The 22108-nt window shown below is 44.5% G+C and overlaps 1 protein-coding gene across 1 annotated transcript in view; it reads left to right on the top strand.

Annotated features, from left to right (window-relative positions):
* Positions 1-22108, top strand: part of KCNAB1 (potassium voltage-gated channel subfamily A regulatory beta subunit 1) — a 196397-nt gene that overhangs the window by 169358 nt on the left and 4931 nt on the right. The window contains exons 9-12 of the mRNA XM_063131470.1: positions 7854-7939; positions 9692-9812; positions 12950-13044; positions 19572-19692. Coding sequence (XP_062987540.1) covers positions 7854-7939; positions 9692-9812; positions 12950-13044; positions 19572-19692 — 423 coding nt within the window. The remainder of the gene's footprint in view (positions 1-7853; positions 7940-9691; positions 9813-12949; positions 13045-19571; positions 19693-22108) is intronic.

Genomic DNA, 22108 nt, shown 5'->3' with positions numbered 1-22108 from the left:
TGACTTAGAATATAAAACAAGAGAGGTCAGTATCAAATAAATTATAAAAGTGACTTAACTTTAATTTAAATAAATAAACCAGTTAAAATGAAATACAAATGTTTCAGATTTCAGTTTCAAATTTCACTTCTCCTTTTAGAAATTATGGAAATCCTATGTTTTTAGGCAACAAGTCCGCTCAGTGTAGATGCCTTTTATTCAGACCTCTTTTATCTGAAGGATCCTTTCTTATCCTGGGGGTGGGGGGCAGGAATCATTTTCGCCAGCTGGACATTTGGTTTCTGGTCTTCTCTGTCCTATCTGCCAAAACTTTCATCATCCCCAGCCAGAATGGCCAATGGGACCTGTAGTCCAACACCACCAGAGGGCACCAGTTTAGGAATCACAGCTCTAGTTTCTCCTTTCAATTACGGCATGGATACTTGGTAGTGATAGTGCTACTTTCTTCCTATATTGGGAGCTTAGAGATTAAGCCTGGAATCGTATATACTCTTACTTTGAAGTAAGTCCCACTGTAATCAGCGGGAATTATTTCCAGAACAACATACAGAGGATCCGGCTATTAGGAACGGCGAAGGTAGCTCATTGGCATCCCTACAATGTGTGGAGTTTCCATGGCAACTGTGCCGTGTGCACTCTATGTCACTCTGAACTGCTCATTTGTGCACACACAAAACAGAGTTCTGAAGTTACAGCCGTAAGGGATAAAACTGCTTTTCGGCTTGTTTCTTTTCCGTTTCTTCCCCGCCCCTTGAACTAAAGCTTTGCAATTAAGACTGAATTATACATTTGAGCCCAAAAGCCACTGGGTCCAAGTGCAGCAACAGACACAATTATGTATGGCAACCAGATGCGGAGTTTGCGATTACGATTATTCCAAAAAATCAACAGCATCTCATGGAGTAGGATCGTATGGAAATGGCAAGAGACAAGAAACACTGGTACCAGGATAGCAGACACTGCAGTTTTCCAGTTTACACAGAACTCAGCAATGGAATTTGGCCTTTTTTTAGGAGAAGGTCTCACCCCACTCCATTCCTGTCTTTATGGCCCCCACACAAAGCCCCTTGAATCATATGTGTATCACAGCTAGGTGTGGACATAGAGGACTGTGTGGGCCCACATTCCACAGTGAACTCACCTGGCCCCCATCTATATGACAATGGAATTTCTCCTCATTAAATATAAACCCAATTTTTCGTTGATTCGAATGTAGGTAAAGAGTGTCACACTGCAGCAGCAACAGCGATTTATATCCTGATTTTTTTTGTAGTGCAGTTATAAATGTGCATATGTGCATATACAATGATATGAAGCTACAGAGAAGAGATGAGGGAAGCTATAAATTTTATATACGGAGCTTCGCAGATTCATATTACAGACAAACCGGGAGCGGGGGGAGGAAGGAACGAGGCAGCAGAGGAGGTTGTGAGATGGAGGCTGAACAGGTCTCCTTCCTCTGGCTGCCTGTTTCCACCTCTTTATTTTAAGAAGCTCTCTCTGTATTTTCCAATCTCTTTGCATTCAGCCGTCCTTCTAAAATTGATCTACAATCCAAGCCACACAGCACACTAAGTTGTGCCTTGGTCAGGGGAGCACATAAGGATGTGATTTGGGGCTAAGAATTCAACCGTGGCATAAGCAAAGTGTTTGAACACCCTCCGCAGAATCAGAGAATTCAAACTAAAAATGGCACGCGAACGAACGAGGCAGCCGATAGGTGGGAAATCGGCCAATCACGTCGTCCTACCCCCAAAGCTCCGCCCACATGTTGAAATGTGATTTAACTCCCCCAAAGACACATAACCATAATGCAGTGCAAACTCAGACGTGATCTAAAAGTCCTGGTAAATCATGAATGTGAATATGTGCATTTATGCATTAAAAACCTTGCACTACAGCGAATGGACGGCTGTGTCATGTGTCCTGAAACGCGAATATGCGTATTTAGGTCAGGGTAAACAAGCCGTATAGACAAGCCCCTGATCCACAGCTGCCCAGTTGATTTGGGAATGGAACATGATATTTTCTGGAATCTACACCCCTCTCTGATCCTACAAGATTTTATTTATTTATTTATTTATTTTATTGCATCTATATCCCACCTTTTTTCCTTCAAGGAATCCAAGGCGTACATAATCTTCCTCCTCTCCATTTTATCCTCACAACAACAACCCTGTGAGGTAGGTTGGGCTGAGAGTCTGTGACTAGCCCAAAGTCACCCAGTGGATTTCCATGGCTAAGTGGGGACTAGAATCTGGATCTCCCAACTCCCAGTCCAACACTTTAGCCACTACACCACACTGGCTCTCTCATGATGTACCATTCCTTACAGGAACTTTGTAAAGGAAAAAGGATGGCTGACCCCATGCAGCAAAGGCCTCTTTCAACCCGGATGGCAGCTGCTCCTGCTGCATTTTCTAGCAGCTCCAAGCTGCTAGGGGAAAAAGCTATCCAAAAAACCCCAATAAAAATTTAAAAGGCAGCCTTTGGACCACCTCGTAAATTCATAAGTACTTTCCTTCTTCTTAAAGAGTTTTGCATGGATGTTGCTTTTAACCACATATGCAGCTTGAATCAGGATTAATATCACTCAGGTGTGACATGACATGGACCGAATTGAGCCCAATTTGTTCATTCCTAACCATGTAATGCTTTAGCATTCCACAGTGATATCTGGAATGATTGCTGCTTGCAACTATTTCAAATTTCACATTTATTTAGCTCGTGTTTTGTATACAGAGCATAGAAACAGCACAGTATCTGCAAAGGAAGCTTAGTGTCTACATTAGATGGAATAAGATGAGCATGAAGATGTCAGAGATTGATAAAGAGGCAGTCCATTCTGCTACCTGATTACTGTGAAATGGGTCTATTATTCACCATGCATTTGCCTTAATCTATGTTACATAATGGGAGTCAGGGATTTAATGGCTATAGATGGTCCCCTGAATAAGCAGTTCACTTGCAGGGGTTGGGTCTTCGGTTCAAATTAGAAGTGATGTGGGGAGATCCACAATTAGGACCTCTATGGCTGCTTTGGGGGTCCAGGGAGTAGTGCTTTGAGAGAGAGCATTTCCTTACAGGATACCTGCCAGAAGCAAAAGCTGGCACAATTTGGTGTTGACATGCCTTTTATCATTCCTGCAAAAGATCTTATGAACGGACAAAAAGGCGTTAATTTCCAAAAGCTACAATAAGTGTGGAAGGGGATGGATGGGGCAGAGGAGGCAATAAAGTTTGCAGTGAAAAATTTCTGGAGGCGTCTAATGTAATCATCCTCGTGCTGTCAACCAATAGATTGATGACTAAGAAACGCAGTTAGGAAACTGACAAACTTTACTGTTTTAGTTTATTTTAAAAAAAACATGGGAAAGGTCTTCTGGTCGCTGATGGCTTTCTTTTATCTTGTTGTGTTTGTGATAAAGCAGGTAATTATAGAAAGCTCAGGGGACGAGATGGAGTATGTGGTGCATTTTGTAATAATTTCATTACAAGTTGGTAGATAAAATAACACAGTGGTTCTCAAACTGTGCTGTATGGTGTAGAGGACAAGATTTTCATGCCGAGTGTTCCAGGTTGAGTTCCTGGCATCTCCAGTTCAAAGGATGAAGAATCAGGTAGCAGGAGAGGATGAGAAATATTTCTGCCTGAGACCCAGGGGAGCCACAAGCAGTCAGGGCAGGCAATACTGAGCCACACAACATTGGCTTTACCCTAGGTAGAGTGAGGCAGGTAGCCACCTCATGCAGTGGATGTTGGAGGCGACTCCCTCACCCCAGTTATTCCCACCTTTCTGAGGCAACACTTAGGTAGCATCTACTCCCTTTCTCCCAACATATCACAGGTGGTACTACCAGGAAAGGCCCCTGACCAAGCAGGCAGGCAGACTATGCACGTCAGGTGGCATGGTGCATGTGCATACATTGCTCTGCTCACATGACTTACACTGGTGCTGACATTGCAGCATTGCAGCATTTTTGAGCAGGCAGCAAGCAGGAGCCCAGGAGAATAGTTGCTGGATGATAGAGTTGTGTGTACATGACCTATCCAGCTCTTGCTAAACTAGCCTGCTACCCTGAAGTGTAACAGAAGATACTCTGTCCTGTCACCAGTGTTGAATTAAGATTCCACTACCAGTTCAGCTTCTGGATGTGGAATAGATGGGTGCCATCTTGTCCTTCATGGCAGGTAGCAGGATGTCTGGGCTGGTCCTGTAGATGGACAGATTGACTGACCTATGTCCCTCAGAAGCTTATCAGGGGTTCTTCCATCAAAACTGTTTTCCTTAAAGATAGCTTCCCTTCCATTACTGATCTTTTCCTAGAATGCACAGCTACAGGAGAGTATTGGCTGGAGCATGCTGGGAGTTGTAGGGTTTCTTTTTCCTGCCTAAACATGCATAGGATTGTGCCCTAAACTGCCATACAGGCTCACATCTGAAGGTCTTTTCTCATGACTACCTGACCCAATGGTGGCTATGGAGAAAAATGTTATCCCATTCAATCTGAATTCTAGCTGTGCCAGCGAGAGTGCGGTAGCTGTGAGAATGTATTGCTTCTGCTCCTCTGTGCTGAATTCAATCGAGATCAGCTTTTGCAATATCATCCCAAATACTCTTATTGCATTGTTTGCAGTGGCGCATAGGAAAAGACAAGTCTGAGGGTGAATTTGGCTCACAGCAGGAAGCAGCATGTGTGAAGCCACAAGGCCGATATGGCTGGAGGAATTCAACACAGCCTGCGCTCCCCCACGTCTGTAATCACAACATAGAACAACTATCTCCTCAAGCGATGTCAGAGTCTCCAAATGGCTTTTTAGCACACCGGTGGCCTCATGTCAGAATCAGCAGGGCAGCCATCTTCTTGAAATGGTTGTGTGAATCGACCCGTTGAAATTCATTCATGTGTTGTTTGTATCCTGACTGGCGGGCCCTGGGGTGGCATGCATGAGGTTCCCAAGCTATTTCTGATCCAGGCACCCACCGGAGCCCAGACCTGCTTAGCTTCAGCTTGCTGCTTCATATACCTTCGGCCCATGTCCTTGGGCCCAAATAAGCAGGAATTGTACAAAAGCACAATTCCCAACTCTTGCACAGCTTGCCCTCGATTCGTTGAGCTGCCTGGCACTTGAAAAAGTTTATTCAGTGCCTCTTAGTCACTCCCATCGATCTCTTTCTACAATGCTGCCCTCTTGTGTTTTTAAGCTTTAACATTTTTACCTCATGAGCATAGGTCGGCCTGTGTGAGTTTGACATAATAGGAAAGTATCCAGCTCACAAAATAGTGTATTAATTATCCTCGAAAGTATATGAATTACATGAGCCTTTTTTACTCTCACAAAATAAGAGAAAATACGTTTTGTCGTAATAACCAATGGCAGTCAGCCATCTTCATGGTGATGCATTTTCTGTGTTCTTTTGAGTGAAAGTGAGGATCAAATAGTCTCTCTGGGGCCTGTTGCCAAGCCCTCGGCAGTGGTGCAGCCATCAAAGTTGCCCAACATTTGCTTGTCTTCACGTGAAAAAAACTGTCATCTATTGTCTTGACATCACAAGCTGAATCCTGAGCTGGGCTGGCCCTGCCATTAGGCAGAGTGAGGCAGCCACCTCAGGCAACGGATTCATGAAAAGGGAGCAAATTGAGAGTTATTTAATGTATTGTTTTTATAATTTTGCTGGCAGGAAGGGGGAGGGAGATTTGTGAGATTTTCTGTTCTGCCTCAGGTGCCACAATAACTTGGCTGGCCTTGGGGATTGTACATTGAACTGGGACTGGGATGGGGGCATTTGCGTCTCTGCCTCAGGCAGCAGTATGTCTTGGGCTGGCCCTGATCCTGAAGCAATATAGCCAACCATACATCTGGACAGACAGAGGGGTGGTAGAGATTTACAATGAAGTGTGTGGATGTCTACCTATTGCCTTATGGTAACCAGGTCCATTTTCTGATGGCCTCTTAGGCTTCATCTCTTTCAAGATTAACTCACAAATTGATGGGTAGCAGCAGGTTTATAATCAATGGCCATGTCACAGGGCCATCATGGGATTATGCCGATATTTCATGAAGATATTGGTACCAGCCAACAAATTCCCCTCCACTTTTCTGGTACTACTATGGTTGGTCTACTACTGCTTTTATTTCTCTCTAAATTTCACAAATAGGGCATGTCTAGACGGGGCGATATCCCGGGGATTGTCCCAGAATCGTCCTTGTGCGTCCACATGATGCACAGGGGATCCCGGGAGCAGGGAGAGATGATCCCTCCCTTTCCCTGGGATATCACCTTACCCTTTAATCCCAACTTTCCCCATGGTCTCGGGATGATCCCAAGACTGTGGGACATGTGGGCGGCTGTCCCGTGAGTAACTGCAAGGAGCTAGGAACTGGGCATGGGCCACGGAGCTCCTCCATGCCCCTAGTCTTCGCTGTGTGTTATTCTACCATCTACTGCCTATGAGCTTGTTAGATTTCAAAGTATTGTTCCAGGACAATATATTTGGGCATGGAATTAGATCAGATCTCTCTGCATCAACACAGCTTTGAGGCAGTCTCACCCTAGATCAAGAGTTGACAAGTACTTTCAGACATTGCAAAATCCAGTTTAGGTGGTCAGATTTATTTGGTCTGTGAAGTGGGATGAAAAGTGTCATCAGGTATCGTAAAATATTACCCATCACTGGCACAACACACAAAATTTCCAAGCTGACTTGGGATGATCGCCATACAACCAATTTGGGACAGGTGTGTGACTCAATGGCTGAGTTTGCTCCAGAAAAACACATGAGAAGTCCATTCAGGCATGTGATCATAGAGCTTTTCCTGTTTATTGCAAAGCAGTTTTTGACAGATGTCACAGATCAGCCTAGAAAGGTCCGTGGTGGGTAAGTGTCACACAGTACATTATGATATATGCACTTGCAGCCAAGTCCATAAGTGGATATACGTGAAGTAGCCAGATTGATGCATACTGACATTTGAATTGCTTTATTCCACCCTACCTGATTAGTATAACAGTATAAAGTAAGAACATTCATACTGGGGCAGTTTGCATTTTAAGGCTGCAAACCGTGGATTAATTAACTCAGGATTTGCCAGATGCATGCCCCATGTGAGCTGATTCTGCTAACTGTAAACAACCTTCAACTGGCACATCAGCATGATGTGCAAACCTGGACCGTTGGGATGTTTTGGAGCTAAAGAAACCAGTGGTTAAGCCAACAGCAAACTATGAGTTAAGCCCTGGGCTTGTTAACCCCCTTATTAAGCCCAATGGTCTGGATTTGCACATCACGCTGACCACCTCCAATCACACCAATCAGAGGTTGTTTACAGTAAGCAGAACTGGCATGCATCCTCACAAATCATGAGTTAAATAACCCACGATTGGCCACTGTGATGTGCAAACCAGGTCACTGTCCGGATTTTGTATATTGTGGATTGACTGCTTTCAATCCACTATATACAACAAAGAAGAGGTTATAAATGTAGGACATCATTTAAAAGCCTGAATCCAACCTTTGCAGTTTTGATGCATGGGACAAGCTGCATGCAAGATTCAGATGTACAGAAAGAGAAATTCTGACAGGGTTAGGAAGAATCTCTGTAAGTGCATATTGTATTAACATTGTATTCTCTCTCTCTCTCTCTCTCTCTCTCTCTCATACACACACACACACACACACACACACACACACACACACACACACACACAGAGTCATGCACCAGTGTTATTTAGTACATGGTCCATGAAAGTGCCTCACTATCCTCATATCACCAATTGTATATGTTTGTGCTTAACAGATTCTCTGCAATTCCCTGTTATACAGTTCTGCTTCTTCTCTTCTCTCGTTTAGAAATTGTCCGAGCAATGACACACGTGATCAACCAGGGGATGGCAATGTATTGGGGAACTTCCCGCTGGAGTGCCATGGAGATCATGGTAATGTATCTCTTCCAAAAGGATTGCTAGTGTCAATACCACAATATCCCTTATCCAGCGGAGAAAGTCAACTGCAAGGCTGCTTGTAGTTTACGATGGCCTGGTTCAGACAACATGCTAAACCATGCTGCTTAACCACAAAATGGTTAAGGGGATTAACCATTTTGTGGTTAAGCAGCATGGTTTAGCGTGTTGTCTGAACCAGGCCAATGAAAAATCAGTGATTAATACTGCTAAGACTTGCCTGTCTGGAATCAGCCCCAAAGTAGACAATTCAATCCCCTTGCACTATGATATTGAATATTTCACAGTGGGGTCTGGGGGAAGAATTGAAACCTCGAGAGAATACTAGTAGCATCCTTAGGTTACCAATTTTTGAATTGCCCTCAAAATATTAAACTTCTAAGGAATCATCACTTCATCCCCCAAGGCCTGCTAGGTGATGAACATGCCATCTGTTGAGGAACCAATAACGTATCCGTGAGATGCAAAATCACTTGGCACAGTTTTGAGTCTATCCTCAACAGGTAGACAGTTTTGATAGACAGTTTTGAGTCTATCCTCAACAGATCGAGATCTGTATGTTCTGATGGCCGCCTTGTAGGCCAAGAGCTTGTCCACTTGTGGTTAGTGCCAGCTGAGATCTGCTGACATTAACAGTGCAAAGTGAGGGAAGGTGCTCACTGGAGATTGCAACAGCATCTTCTGTGCACAGGACTGTGAATGAGGGAAATAGAAATCCCTTTTCACAGAAGAAGCTGCTGAGAACTTCTGTGAGTTCCTTCTCCAATGCTGTATTGTGGAATGGCCCTGACTAACTTTGCACCTAAAACATAATAGCAAGGGTGCTAGGTGAGCTTCCCTGGGGAGGGCAACTTAGAAGTGCAGCAGCGCTACCACTGAGGCGGCCTTTTCTTCAGTCACCACCCATCTCTGAAGGGTTGAAACACCCAGAGAAGGGCTTCTAAAGAGGATCTTAATTCTTGAAAATGTTCTTAACAGCAAAATATTATAGTCTGTTTCTGATCCCTAGGTTTTTAGAGGTTCTACCTAACTACTGTCATAGCCCGATATACTAGAGTGTGAAGTGAACAAAATCTAGAGCTGTATTTTTATCATTACTTTTGTCGATACCTATTTTTTATTATTAAGGCAATTTTATTATTAAGGCAATTTGGTGGATTTTTTTTTTAAAGAGAAAGTTAAAAAATCAGAGATGGGGCAAGTCTGTTGCTTTACAAGAAACAGTGGACACCTTCCTTTGTCTATCCATTTCTTATCCATAAAAAGTAAGGCTGTCACCCAATAAAGAAGTCCGGTAATCATTAGGGTTTCAGAGGCATAATAGGTTAATTAATCGATTCACTTTGCATAAATGTACAAGAGAGAAATAGTTCTAAAGGGGGGGAAGCATGCTTTTTGTTTTTTCATGATGCAGGGAGGTGTTTAAGTGATGCTTTGTCACACAGAAGAGATGCTTCTTCTGAGATAGCCCTTGCTCCATCTGCAGTTTTTACAAGCACTAGTATCAAAAATATTTTTTAAAATACAAAATCTGTTGCCCAATTAATAGGGTGTGCCTGTTTAATCTGTCGAAATGCTTTTATTCAAATGGACTAAGCACTGCAACCCTCATAAACAGACTTGAATTGTGCCTTGACTTGGAAAGGGTTGATTTGATTAATGTGTTGCTGTATTTCCCAGGAGAGCCCTCCACTAATGTGCTATTCTTTTGCTACTGACTCTCAACAGGAAGCCTATTCTGTAGCAAGACAGTTTAATATGATTCCACCGGTGTGTGAACAAGCTGAATACCACCTTTTCCAAAGAGAAAAAGTAGAGGTTCAGTTGCCGGAATTGTACCACAAAATAGGTAACGTCTCAAGAGATTCGTTTTCGCAAGGGAATGAGAAACAAATCCCTGGCATGCAAAGTGTGTAGGCTCAGAAAGTTTTCATAGCCCCTGCAGTTCAATCATTAACACAAGTACAAAATTAGTCTCTTGACTGGAACAATTATCTATGTGCAAAGAGATAAGTGACAGCGTATCTTCCTGACTGCTGTAGTGGCTTACCTCTATAATTTATTATTAAAAATTATTATCATCGTTGTTTTGAATAATAATAATAATAATAATAATAATAATAATAATAATAATAATAATGCAATTAGTAGCCTATACCAGGAACATAGTAGTGTAAAGTGGCAGTTTGAAGGATAACTACAAAACAATATTGTAAATGTATTATACACAAAATATGTGTAACTGCAATACAATATTCCAAAAGCAGCTCTAAGTGTTGTACCCAATGTTAGTTCTAGTTACGGTACACTCAGTGCAATTAATGGAATTTCAATTAGAAGTCAATTTAGTCCCATGACTACTGGCCGTGGTGGCTGGAAATTATGGGAGTTGCAGTTCAACACATCTAGAGGGCACCAGGTTAGCTGAGGCTGTATTATGGAGTAAGTCTCAATGAAAACAGCTTTATTTCCAAGTAAACATGCATAGGATTGCAGAAAGTGCTGCCAAAGCCAAATCTTCTAGGCTATTTCTACACCAGGCATATATCATGCACTCATGATTGGTCACTCACGGAAGTTCATTGGTCCAATGCACAATGTTATCATCTGCCCGGGCATCCCCTGCTCCTTACAACCTTTATCGTGTTGTTTTTCATCATGATGAAAGTCCAGCATTTTCCCTCCTGCCGCCATAAATCTATGGTGTACGAATGAAATGCTGGTTTAGCGCAAATAATAGTGCAGTGCCATCTAGTGGCTTTATAATAAAACATATAGAAAAGTGGGAGAGAAGGGGGAAATCACGTGGAAAGGAGCCTATCTAATCTCACAAGGAATCTGGAAGCAGAAGCCAAATAAAGTTCTTGGATTTTAGCCTAACGTAGAAATGCTCCTAGCCCTCCAGTCCTGGGAATATGATCATCGCAAACAGCCCATGTATGTTCTGAGCCCTGGGTATTTTTTAAAGAGCCCAAAGTAGGGAGAATGGTAGGTCATTTTCTGAACAGAGACAATCAGATCACTACTCTGCAGCTAGAGTTCAGCTCCACAGCATACTTATTTCTAATGCTTAATCCAGCCATCTGTGAGAGTTGCCAGATTTCTGTATTGGGTAACTTTCTAACTCACTCCACCTCCCTAGACTCAGGGTAGATCGTACTATAAAATACTCAAATGAAAATATTTAATTAAAATACATGCTGCAATCTTATAAAATACATGCTACAAAACTTTTAAGAATGTAAGTAGAGCCCTACAGGGTCCTTACATTTCATTTCTTATATTGCTATACCGCCGCCCCATGGCCAAAGCTCTCTGGGCGTTTTACAAAAATTAAAAGCCATTAAAAAGACATTCTCCGAAGTACAAACCATTGGCATAAAAATATGCAAATAGCACACATGCAGAGACAACATATGTCTAAAAAACCATTTTTAAACAATCAACCAACAACAATCCAGGACCTGATGAAAAACTCATTATGCCTGAGAGAAGAGGGGAGTTTTAACCTGGAGCTGAAAAGATAACAATGTTGACATCTGGTGACCCTTGTCAGGGAGATCATTCCATAAATGGGGCCACCACTAAGCATGCCCTCTCCCTTGTTGCCACTCTCCAAGCCTCCCTTCAGACCTAAGCGACATCTAGTCCAGCTTCCTGTTTTCCACAACAACCAAGCAAATGGATCTGGGAAGTGCAAACCAGGTCATAAGGTGGGCAATGGTCCTCTCGCATTTACTTCCCCAGCAGATGTATAGTTTCCTTATAGCTTTCATAACTATTGCCTGCTGATAGATCTATCCTACATGAATATGTCTTACTCCTCTTTAAAGCTCTCTGAGCTAGTGGCCCTTAACACATCTTGTGGCCACAAATTGCATAAATTAATTAAGCAGACCCTTTCTGGATCAGAACAGAGGCCTGTCTGGTGCTGTGTCCTGTTTTCCACACAGAAACCAAATGCCTATGGGAAGGGTGTGAGGGCAATAGCAATTCTGCCATGCTTCCCCACAGCTGGCACCCCGTGGCATGCCACTTCTGGTCCTGAAAGTAGCATATTGGCAGATTAGTAACCAGTGATAAGTCTTCTCCTCCATGAAATTGTTCAATCCCTTTTACAGCTTTCTAAGGGCCAAACGAAATGTTCTGCTGATCATGCATAGTGTAGCTATGCGTCATAGTTTTTACACAAGCATCTGTCAGGGATGCTTTAGGACGGATTCTTGCATTGAGCAGGGGGTTGGACTCGATGGCCTTGTAGGCCCCTTCCAACTCTGCTATTCTATGATTCCTTACTCATGAGTAAGCAGGCATGGCCCCAATTTAGCCTGGAACTATGCTGCTGTGGGAGGGGGTGTTAGACTCCCCCCCCCTTTTCCCCACAGAATTACATGGGAAATGAAGAGAATGCTTAACACACACACACCCTTCCTGAAGCACAGTGGTCCTGGTCCAAATCAGGGATCCATGCATCAGCACACAAGTAAGGAAAACTATCACACATTGCCACATTATGCATAATTAGCAGACTATTTCATTTCAGCCTAAATTAGCGGCTATCACCATATCTTGAGGAAGTAAATTCCATTGTCTAACTACGAGCTGTGTGAAAAAGTATTTCCTTTCATCTTTCCTGAATGTCCTGCCTGCCTATCAGTTTCACTGCATGACCCCAATTTTAATATTTTGCATACCATACATAATCTTATACTCTATCATATCCCCACCACCACCATAAAGACACACACAAACACATACATGACATTTTTTAAAACTACAAAACCCCTGATGATGTATAGCTTTTCCTCATGGGGATGAGGATTCCTGTCTATTTTGAATTTATATTTGCTTTTATTTATTTATACAACCTATCATGCCCCTCCCCTGGGGGGGACATATTTGCATGTGTGGTCAAGAAATGGCCTTTACAACAACGTTCAATTAGCACTGACTCAGTGCCATCTTGTCTGATTGGTTGTTCCATAGGTGTTGGTGCAATGACCTGGTCTCCGCTTGCCTGTGGGATTATCTCAGGGAAATACGCCAATGGAATTCCCGAAAGCTCAAGAGCTTCCCTGAAGGTACTTCTGCCATGGTCAAGAAAGAAGGGTTTTCTGAGCTCAGGGTGGTGGTGGAAAGTGTAGCGGGAAGGAGCAGAAGCTTGAAAGACAGGAATAAACCCATTTCCTAGGAACTGGACATGTGCTTTTTTTTAACCTCAGATTTCTCAGGCCACCATTTTCTAAATCATAAATCAGCCTTCCCCAACCTGCTTCCTTCCAGGTATGGACTGCAACTCCTATAATTCCCACCTAGCAATGGCTGAGAGTTATGGGAGTTGCAATCCAACACATCCGGAGGGCACCAGGATAGGGAAATCTTACATCAGTGAAGACCCGCAGTACAAAGACATTACTGTGGGTGACTGAATTACTGAATAGGGCCCTCATAAATGGCAACATTCCAATAGTGAGAGCAGGAGCCCCCACAAACATCACAATGGGATACCCAAGAACAAAAGATGTGCAACTGCCCCATCAGGACTGAAGGAGCGCACATGTGTACTAACTGTGTTCCACTTCAAAATGTACACAAGTGTGCTTTTAAGAAGGGAATGCACTGATATACACATGGAGCCTTCATAACTTGATGGGCAGTACCTGTATATTGTATTCAGGAATCCTGGCCTGATTCCAAAAGAAAAGCAGCCCCACAAGTGGGGAACTCTCATTGGGAGCGGGGTGGGAACAGCTGTTAGAAACAAAATGATCCTGCACGTTGCCTAGCCTTCACTGTACCTCCAATATAAACTATTTGGGGCAAGAAGATTCTTTGCCCAAGTGCTGCATACAGGAAAAATAGGAAAACATGATTATCAGATGCCGGTACAAGATTTTTCTCAAGTAACCCTAACAGATGCTTTTCAAATATGCTTGAAGTCACAAATAGTAGAGGTGTGCACGGACCCCCCGCTCCGCCCCGCGGGCCGATCCGAAAATTTCGGATCGGCCCACTCCGCTCCGCTCCGCTCCGCCCATACTCCGTTCCTCTTCGCCACGGAGCTCCGGCTCCGAATCGGAGCTCCGCAGTGGAGGGGAGTGGTGCCAGGTAAGGCCAGGAGAGGAGGGCGGGGGGGGGGTGTTACTGGGCCCTGCTGCCGTCGCCACCCATGCGGCGACGGCAGCAGAGGCCTGGTAAGGGACCAAGGGAGAGGGGGGCCTTACCTGCCTCCGTCCGTGGTCCGTCGGCTTCTTCAATTGAGCCCGCGGTTCAACCAGGAAGTCTGGGCCGCTGTGCGGCCCAGACTTCCTGGTTGAACCGCAGGCTCAATTGAAGAAGCCGATGGACCGCGGACGGAGGCAGATAAGGGAGAGGAGGGCGGGGGGGTTACCGGGCTCTGCCGCCGTCGCCGCATGGGCGACAGCGACAGCGGCAGGGCCCGGTAAACCCCACTTACCTTTCCGGCGGAGCTCCAGATCGAGGCGAAGGATCCGCCTTCACCTCGATCCTCTTCACCACGATCCGCCGGCTCCCCAATCCTCTTCGCCTCTGCCTTAAGGGGAGGCGAAGCAACCCGCTCCGCTTCTAATACACCGGTCCGATTAGAAGCGGAGCACATCCCTAACAAATAGTATTGTTTAGGTACTACCAGGTGAAGGAATGTTCTTTCAGTGCTCCGGGGGGGATCCCCACTTTTAGGTAATAGACTTGAAATTTATTGCAGGCCTGTGCAGGCTCTGTTCATACAGTGGCCGACCAGCCATCGGCCAGGGATGAACAAGCAGGACATGGTGCAAATGAAAAACCATTTGTCAGCTGAATGCATGTTACTCGAATAGCACAATTCTAATGTTACCAGGGGACTGGGAGAATACATTTCACATTCTTTGAGGGGGAAACAGGCCCCAATATATTCTAAAGTAGTTAATAGGAGCAATGAACACCAGCCAGAAAGTAATACTGAACGGTTAGATATTTCAAAGGAGCACCTTTTGCAACAAAGAGGACAAAAGCAAATCAGGATTTTGTATGTTGAATTTTTTAAAAAGAAAGAGAACATTTACATGTTCTCTTTAGCATTAACGTCTAAAATACAGATGTTGTTGACACAGCAAGAAGGCTCCTGGGCCCATCCTGAAATGGTCCAAATAGAATGGAAATATAAATACGCTTCTTGCAATGGAAATCAAAATAATAGCTTTGCTGTAACTTCTGATTTCTGATATATGAGCAAAGTGGATGCAGGCTCTGCTTGGAGAAGGTCCAAACGATTGGTTAAAAAAAACCTCATCTCCACCCTAGTTGATTAGATTCATGATGTTGGACTCCATAAGAGTATATGGTGCATTTTTACAACTGAAGAGGTAGAGCCTAGCAGGAAGGCCTGGAGATCTTCTAACCTTCAGTTATTTTGTGGGTGTGCCACGTTGTGCTATATGTGGATGCAATTATACAGTTGGCCAGTGGTATGCTGCTATATATTTAAGGGCACAGTCTTTTCAGGATTCCTGTCAACCTCCACTCTTAGCGGATTATGGGAACCACAGGCGACCTTCAGCTCTTTGCTCTGCCCACTTTGCATTTTAGCTAGACGGGTGTTTTCACAGGGTTTAGCTGAGGTGTTGGTGAGAGGGAGGGAAGGAGGCTCGGGAAGGCTGGGGATAACTCGTATCCCCGCATCTCCAGTCCCCTCTTCTCCCTGCCCACTGGCACGCCCCCCTCCCTTCTGTCCTCTCCAAGGTTGCCTTTGTGACCTTGGAGAGGTAGCTGGCACAGTTCTCTCTGCGCTGGTTGCAAGGGGCAGGGGAGGGGGAGAGGGAGGGGAGCACCGACATCTGATTCCGAGGTTGGAGTTCTGTCTCCAGGAATCTGAAATATCCTATGGCCCCTCAGGCTCTGTCTAGGGGCCATAGGATTGATCTCTAAGAGTAATTAATTGCTACATTAGATATTCAGGATAGTTGGCCACCATGCTGCCCTTAAGGCTAATAGGTTTTCATCTGCTATTTGGTCTGGTGCCCACCAGATAGTTTGGACTACAATTTCCCCAGAATTCCTGACTATTGACCATGTTGGCTGGAGCTGATGGAGTAGTAGTCCAAATCTGGAAGGCACCACTTCAGAAAAGGCTGACTTACAGAAACCTGAACCCCATGCCATTTCTATGGGGAAATCTTAATTGTCTATGCCAGGGGACTCCAGCCGGTGAATTGCGACCCAAAAGTGGGTCGCAAGATCAGTCCAGATGGGTCGTGGCAAAGCTGTTGCTACTGTGTTGGGTAACTGTGAAATTGTGAAAGTGTGTCCCATGTTGGGAGTCTGAAGTGGGTATTGGGTCTGGACTAGTTGAAGACCACTGATCTATACTGTTGGCATACCCTGCTTTTACCTACTCTGAAAAAAAGACTATTATGCCATCTGTACGCAGCTCTGAGATCTTAATGATATAGGGAGGGATATAAATGTTTTAAATAAATAAATAAAACAACATCATCTTTGTTTCAGTTCTGGGCAGTTCTACCCAATAGCACTTATGCCACAGAATGATTTCAGCCCTTCCAATGCAAAGGAGCTGAGCACCAGCCTGCCAGTGATGATAGGGAGCTCTGTCCTCTTCATCCTCCCTAGATGAATAGAGACCTGCTCACCAGCAGCAAGCTTTCAGTGGCCAAATGCCCACCTCAAATAGTTGTACAGAAGAGGAAGTGTTGGCAGGTTATCTGCCAAAATCCGCTCTTCACAACTATTAAAAGGTTCAAGAGCCTTGTTGCCTGTTCCATCCAGCCCTTCTGAGCAAGAGATTGAACCTGCCTCTCTCTGCTGAATTGGAAGGATTCTGTGTCAGTGAAGGAACTCACAGCTGGCAGTGTGCTTTGGCCGAGCCGGCCCTACCATGAGGCAGCATGAGAAGGCTGCCTCAAGTAGCAGATGCTGAGTGTTGGATGGACATCAGCAGTAACCCCTCTGGCCATTCTTCCTGAACTCCTAACATCCATTTCCCTCTGTTGGGAAATGTCTCCTACATGGCCAGCTTTGTGTGTCTCCTACATGGCCAGCTTTGGAATCCACAAAATAGGTTCAGCACCATGAATGGTTCCTTTAGAGTTCTGGCTGGTTCTGATTGAAACCCAGAATGGATTCACAGCCCCAACAAAATCAGAGCCACCAGCTTCCACCGGTCTGCTCTGAAACACGCAGATCAGTGTTTTATTGATTAAATCAATCTGGCACAACAACCACAAATTGTATCCAGAATTGCTTTTAAGCATTTTTAAAGGAACATTTTCTGGGCTGTTTGGATACAAACAGCCCCGACACAATAACTACCCGCTGTTACAGTCTGTTTAGTATTTCCTGTTATCTGTGACATGTTGTCACCATTGCCCCCCAGGCCCCTCACAGCAACCCTGTTTGACATTTTGAAGGATGAGAGGATGTTAAATTGTGGCGGTGGGTGTTTGAAAGCAATCATCAGCGTTCCACATGTTTCGGTCTTTAAGAAAAATGCATTTGTCCAGCATCACAGATATTCAATCAAAGATTTTGTTGCTTTGTTCAAATTCCAGGATGTGAATTGGATATATTTTGGCTGCAATCCAGCACAGAATTAGGTGTTTCTGTTAAGCCTACCAGAACCAGTGGGCTTAAGCACATATAAGTCTGTGCCAGGATGCACCTATTGAATGTCAACATTCAACCTGGGGGAGAAGGAAGGCTATCAATGGCTACTAGTCTTGATGGCTATGTGCTACCTCCAGTATCAGAGGCAGTAAGCCTACATACACCAGTTGCTGGGGAGCATGGGTGGGAGGGTGCTGTTGCACTTGTGTCCCACTTGTAGGTTCCTGGTTGATAGCTGGTTGGTCGCTGTTTATTTATTTTTTTATTTATTTATTGCATTTATATACTGCCCCATAGCCAAAGCTCTCTGGGCGGGTCACATAAGATAAAAACACTTAAAAACAATATACAAAAATTAAAAAACACAAAGACATGCAAAATTCACATACATTTAAAACCACTATATCAACTGTAGAAACGATGAGCCAAAAAACCAGACCCAGGCTCATTACATATTGCTAAATGCCTGGGAAAAGAGAAAAGTCTGGACCTGGCACCGAAAAGATGACAATGTCGGCGCCAGGCGGACCTCATCAGAGAGATTGTTCCACAGTTGGAGGCCACCACAGAGAATGCCCTTTCTCTTGTTGCCACCCTCTGAGCTTCCCTCAGAGTAGGCACCCAGAGGAGGACCTTAAATGTTGAACGTAGTGTTCGGATAGGTTCATGTCAGGAAAGGCGTTCCATTGGGTATTGTGGTTCCAAGCCATATAAGGCTTTATAGGTTAAAACCAGCACCTTTAATTGGGCTCTGAAAAATACAGGCAGCCAATGCAAGCGGGCCAGAGTTGCTGGATTAAATGGACCATTGGTCTGATCCAGCATGGCTCTTCTTATGTTCTAACCTTCTCCCCATCCCTGCTGCACACACAGACACACAGCACCTTCCAAGCCCTTGATCAGGGCTGATGTCAAGGGTAGGCATGTTTGGATGCTTGTCGAGGGCTCACGTCCCCAGCGAGGGCCCACTGACAAGAGCCCCCGAGAGCGTTGTTTCTCCTCTCCACCATTGCAGCCTGCTTGTCCACCTTCCTCTCGCTCTGTCTCAGACAAGGGTGGTGGCAAGAAGGAAGAGCAGCAGATATCATTGCTTGTTGGATCGCTGGATTTCTGCTTGTCAAGCAGGCAAGTGGTAGTAGTGATGAGAAACAGGATGAGGACCAATGGTGGTGAGAAGGTAGACTTGCTGAGGGAGGAAGGCCCATGGAGCGTGTCTTCTTGCCCAAGGGCCCTCCAGAAGCTGGAGCCAGCACTGCCCTCAATAATCTTGCCTTTAGGGGTCCTTTGTTTCTCCAGAGTGAACCCAACAAAGTTCTCACTTCAACCAAGGAGCACTATAGTTTTGCAGGTCCTGGCCAAAGAGGACGGTGCTCCTCCGAGCTCGTTTGTATGTCCGTCTCATCATGGGTATATCGGCATCCCTTTGGCCAGTTTCCCCTGCCCACCCATACTGAGCGGGGGCCATCCTGCAGTGAGCGTGGCCGGCCCTGATGCTGCTGGCAGGGAAATGGTAGAGCTCATGCAATGGCTTGCCACTACCCATGGTGAGCGTCCTCTGATGAGGCTGTAAAAATGGCAGCGATGCTACGTGAAGGCAAGAGTTAAGGGCCACGATTTGAGTATGGTTTCAGACAGGGATACTGAACCTCATTCAGCCCAAGGGCTGAATGCAGTTTCGGAGATGCTCTTGGGGGCCACATTCCAGTGATGGGCAGGCCCAGAGGCAAAGGCAGCAGGGGCAGAATGCCAGCATAGTTTGACTTAGTTCTTACTTCCAGTTACTAAGCCTTAAGAGAAGGAGTTTTAGAAACAGGGGAGGAGGGAGGAAACAAGGGGAAACCACCAATGGGCAATCAGAGAAAAGGGGTGCTGCCTGGGGAACCCCAGATGGCTGGATTGGGACCTCTGGCCTGAGGCTGTGCACCCCTATTCCATTCTTACTTTTGCACTCATGTTGATTCCCCACTGTGTTTTGCTGATTTGCCAGTGCTATCAGTGGCTCAAGGAGAAGATTGTGAGCGAGGAAGGAAGGAAGCAGCAGTTGAAGCTGAAAGATCTCTTCCCGATTGCTGAACGTCTCGGATGCACACTACCTCAGCTAGCAGTGGGTGAGAAATTCTAGAAGTCCTCTCTTTCTCCATTCCTTGTGTTTAATGCTATCCCTTTTACTTGGTGACGCCTGGCTTTGGCTGACATTGTCAGCTTGTTCTCGTGCGGAGGAGGGAACTGTTTTCATTCGTATGAAAATACTAGAAAGTGTCGCTGTGGAGAACTCTGTGATCTAATACCTTGCTTGAGTGTGGGTCATGGTGGCCTCGGATCCCAACTCTTATTTAGTTATGCGCTTATGCATGCAAAACTATTTTGTGCTGGTTTTCCGAGGCTGAAGGTGAAATACTTGAAAAAAGGCAAGCTGAGATTTGCAATCCATGATTTGGCTGAATACTTGATATTGATTCAGTGATATATTTGCATATGGGGGGGAAACAATATTTCAGAAGCAAAAGGCAAATGTTCCTAGTTTTTAGGTGGTGATGCATTTCACAGCAAGCATCCTCTCTCCTGTGCAAGAGAGAGTAGGGATAGCTTCTTTGAAGATGGTGATGGCTACCTGCAGCTTTTCTAAGTACCTGCATTAAAAACTGTAGCATGGATCCAGACTTAGTCATACTTAGAATAGACCCACTGAAATAGATGAAACTTAAGTTACTAAATTGATTTCAGTGGGTCTTCAGTTACCTATTGATTTCAGTGGGTCTACTCTAGATATGATTAAGTCTGGATCCAACCAACTTATTGTGGTTTAACCACAATAACCAAGCCATGACTCTCGTTCATGCTTTAGTTATTTCACGCTTGGACTATTGTAATCTCCTGTTGACTGGTCTTCCTTCTTCTCATCTTTCCCCATTGGTTTCCATGCATCATTCTGCAGCTAAGATTATTTTTCTGGCTCATCGTTTTGATCACGTCACCCCACTTCTAAAATCCCTTCACTGGCTCCCTATCTCCTACAGAATTCAATACAAGCTTCTCCTTTGGACTTTTAAAGCTTGTCATGGTCTGGCTTCTCCCTATCTCTTGTCTCTTATTTCACCTTACTGTCCTGCTCGCAACCTTCGCTCTCATAACACTGTCTCTTACTCGCCCAAGAATTTCTACTTCTCTCGCTCGTCTTCGCCCGTTTTTGCTCGCTGCCCTCTATGCCTGGAATTCTCTTCCAGTGCATCTGTGAACCGCAATGTCGATCTCAGTTGAAAACGTTTCTTTTCTCGAAAGCTTATAATCCGTAGTGTGACGATACTAGTTTTTATTGTTAGTTTTATTGTCCCCCATGCTGGTTGGCCTTTCCCCTCCCTGTTTGTTTGTTATTGTGATTTTAGAATGTAAGCCATATGGCAGGGTGTTTTGTATTCTTTTTTATTTTGTTCTGTACAGCACCATGAACCTATATAAATAAAATAATAATAATAATAATAATAATAATATGCATGTTTAGACAGAAAAAAGGCTGATAACACCCAGCATGCCACAGCCAGCATGGCTGGGTTTTTTTTGTCTAAACAGACGTAGGATCGCCCTTAGAGTAGACCCACTGAAATCATGACCAAGTCTGGATCTAACCCAAAGTTTTGTTTTGCTTTTCTGCTGACTGGTTGATGAGGGGCATGTTTAAGTTTTTTCAGTAAATTAATCCAAGTTATTTATCAGTTAAACATTGTAGACCTAATTAAACAAATTGAAGCATAACAAAATCATAACCATTGATACAGAGGTTCATCAGATGAGCGTTTTATCGCATGCTTGCTACTGCCCACTTATAGATTGTGCATGTCCTTTAGACAGCGACAACCGCCTCCCGCTCCTTCCTCTCGTTTTTCTTGCACAAAATAGACCCCTTTTAGTCCGACTTTTTTAAAAAAGGAATGTGCTGCGATCTCCTGCTGTATGCAGGAAAAGCAGCACAATTAAAATGTTCCCTGAATGGGCCACATGGTCTTTGTTTAGTTCCTCTTTCCCCTTGGGGCAGAAGAGGAAGTAATGAGGGACAAAAGCGGGGTCAGAGAAGCAGCGATAACGAAACACGATTTCCCCTCGTGTGATGACGCCTCACAGTATCCTTTTCACAAAGGAACTAAAAGACAAACCAGAAAGTCCAAAAGACAATCTAAAAATATGTGTCTTAAAGCCAACAACAAGTTGGAGCTACAATTTCTAAACAACCCTTCCCCAACCTTGGATTACAACACTCAGCCCCAGCCAGCATGGTCAGTGGTCAAGGTTGATGGGAGTAGTTGTCCCAAACATCTTTTGCAACAGAGGAAGCATCAGTAGGATTTTCTGCATTATATTTGGAGAAAAACAAGTGGTCCCTGAGGATGGAAATTTCTTTCCCAAACACTTTGGGCCCAATAAAAGTTTTTCTAGATACCAGAGAATACTTTTTCTCCTCTTTTGTGATATTGTTCTAGAAGGGGACCATTCATCACCTTGGGGCAATTGAGATAAAGGCCCTGTTTCAAG

This window comes from Elgaria multicarinata, chromosome 8 (genome assembly GCF_023053635.1).
Source record: "Elgaria multicarinata webbii isolate HBS135686 ecotype San Diego chromosome 8, rElgMul1.1.pri, whole genome shotgun sequence".
Classification (NCBI taxonomy): domain Eukaryota; kingdom Metazoa; phylum Chordata; class Lepidosauria; order Squamata; family Anguidae; genus Elgaria; species Elgaria multicarinata.
The sequence above is the reverse complement of the archived record's forward strand: the minus strand, read 5'-3'. Positions and strand labels throughout refer to the sequence as shown.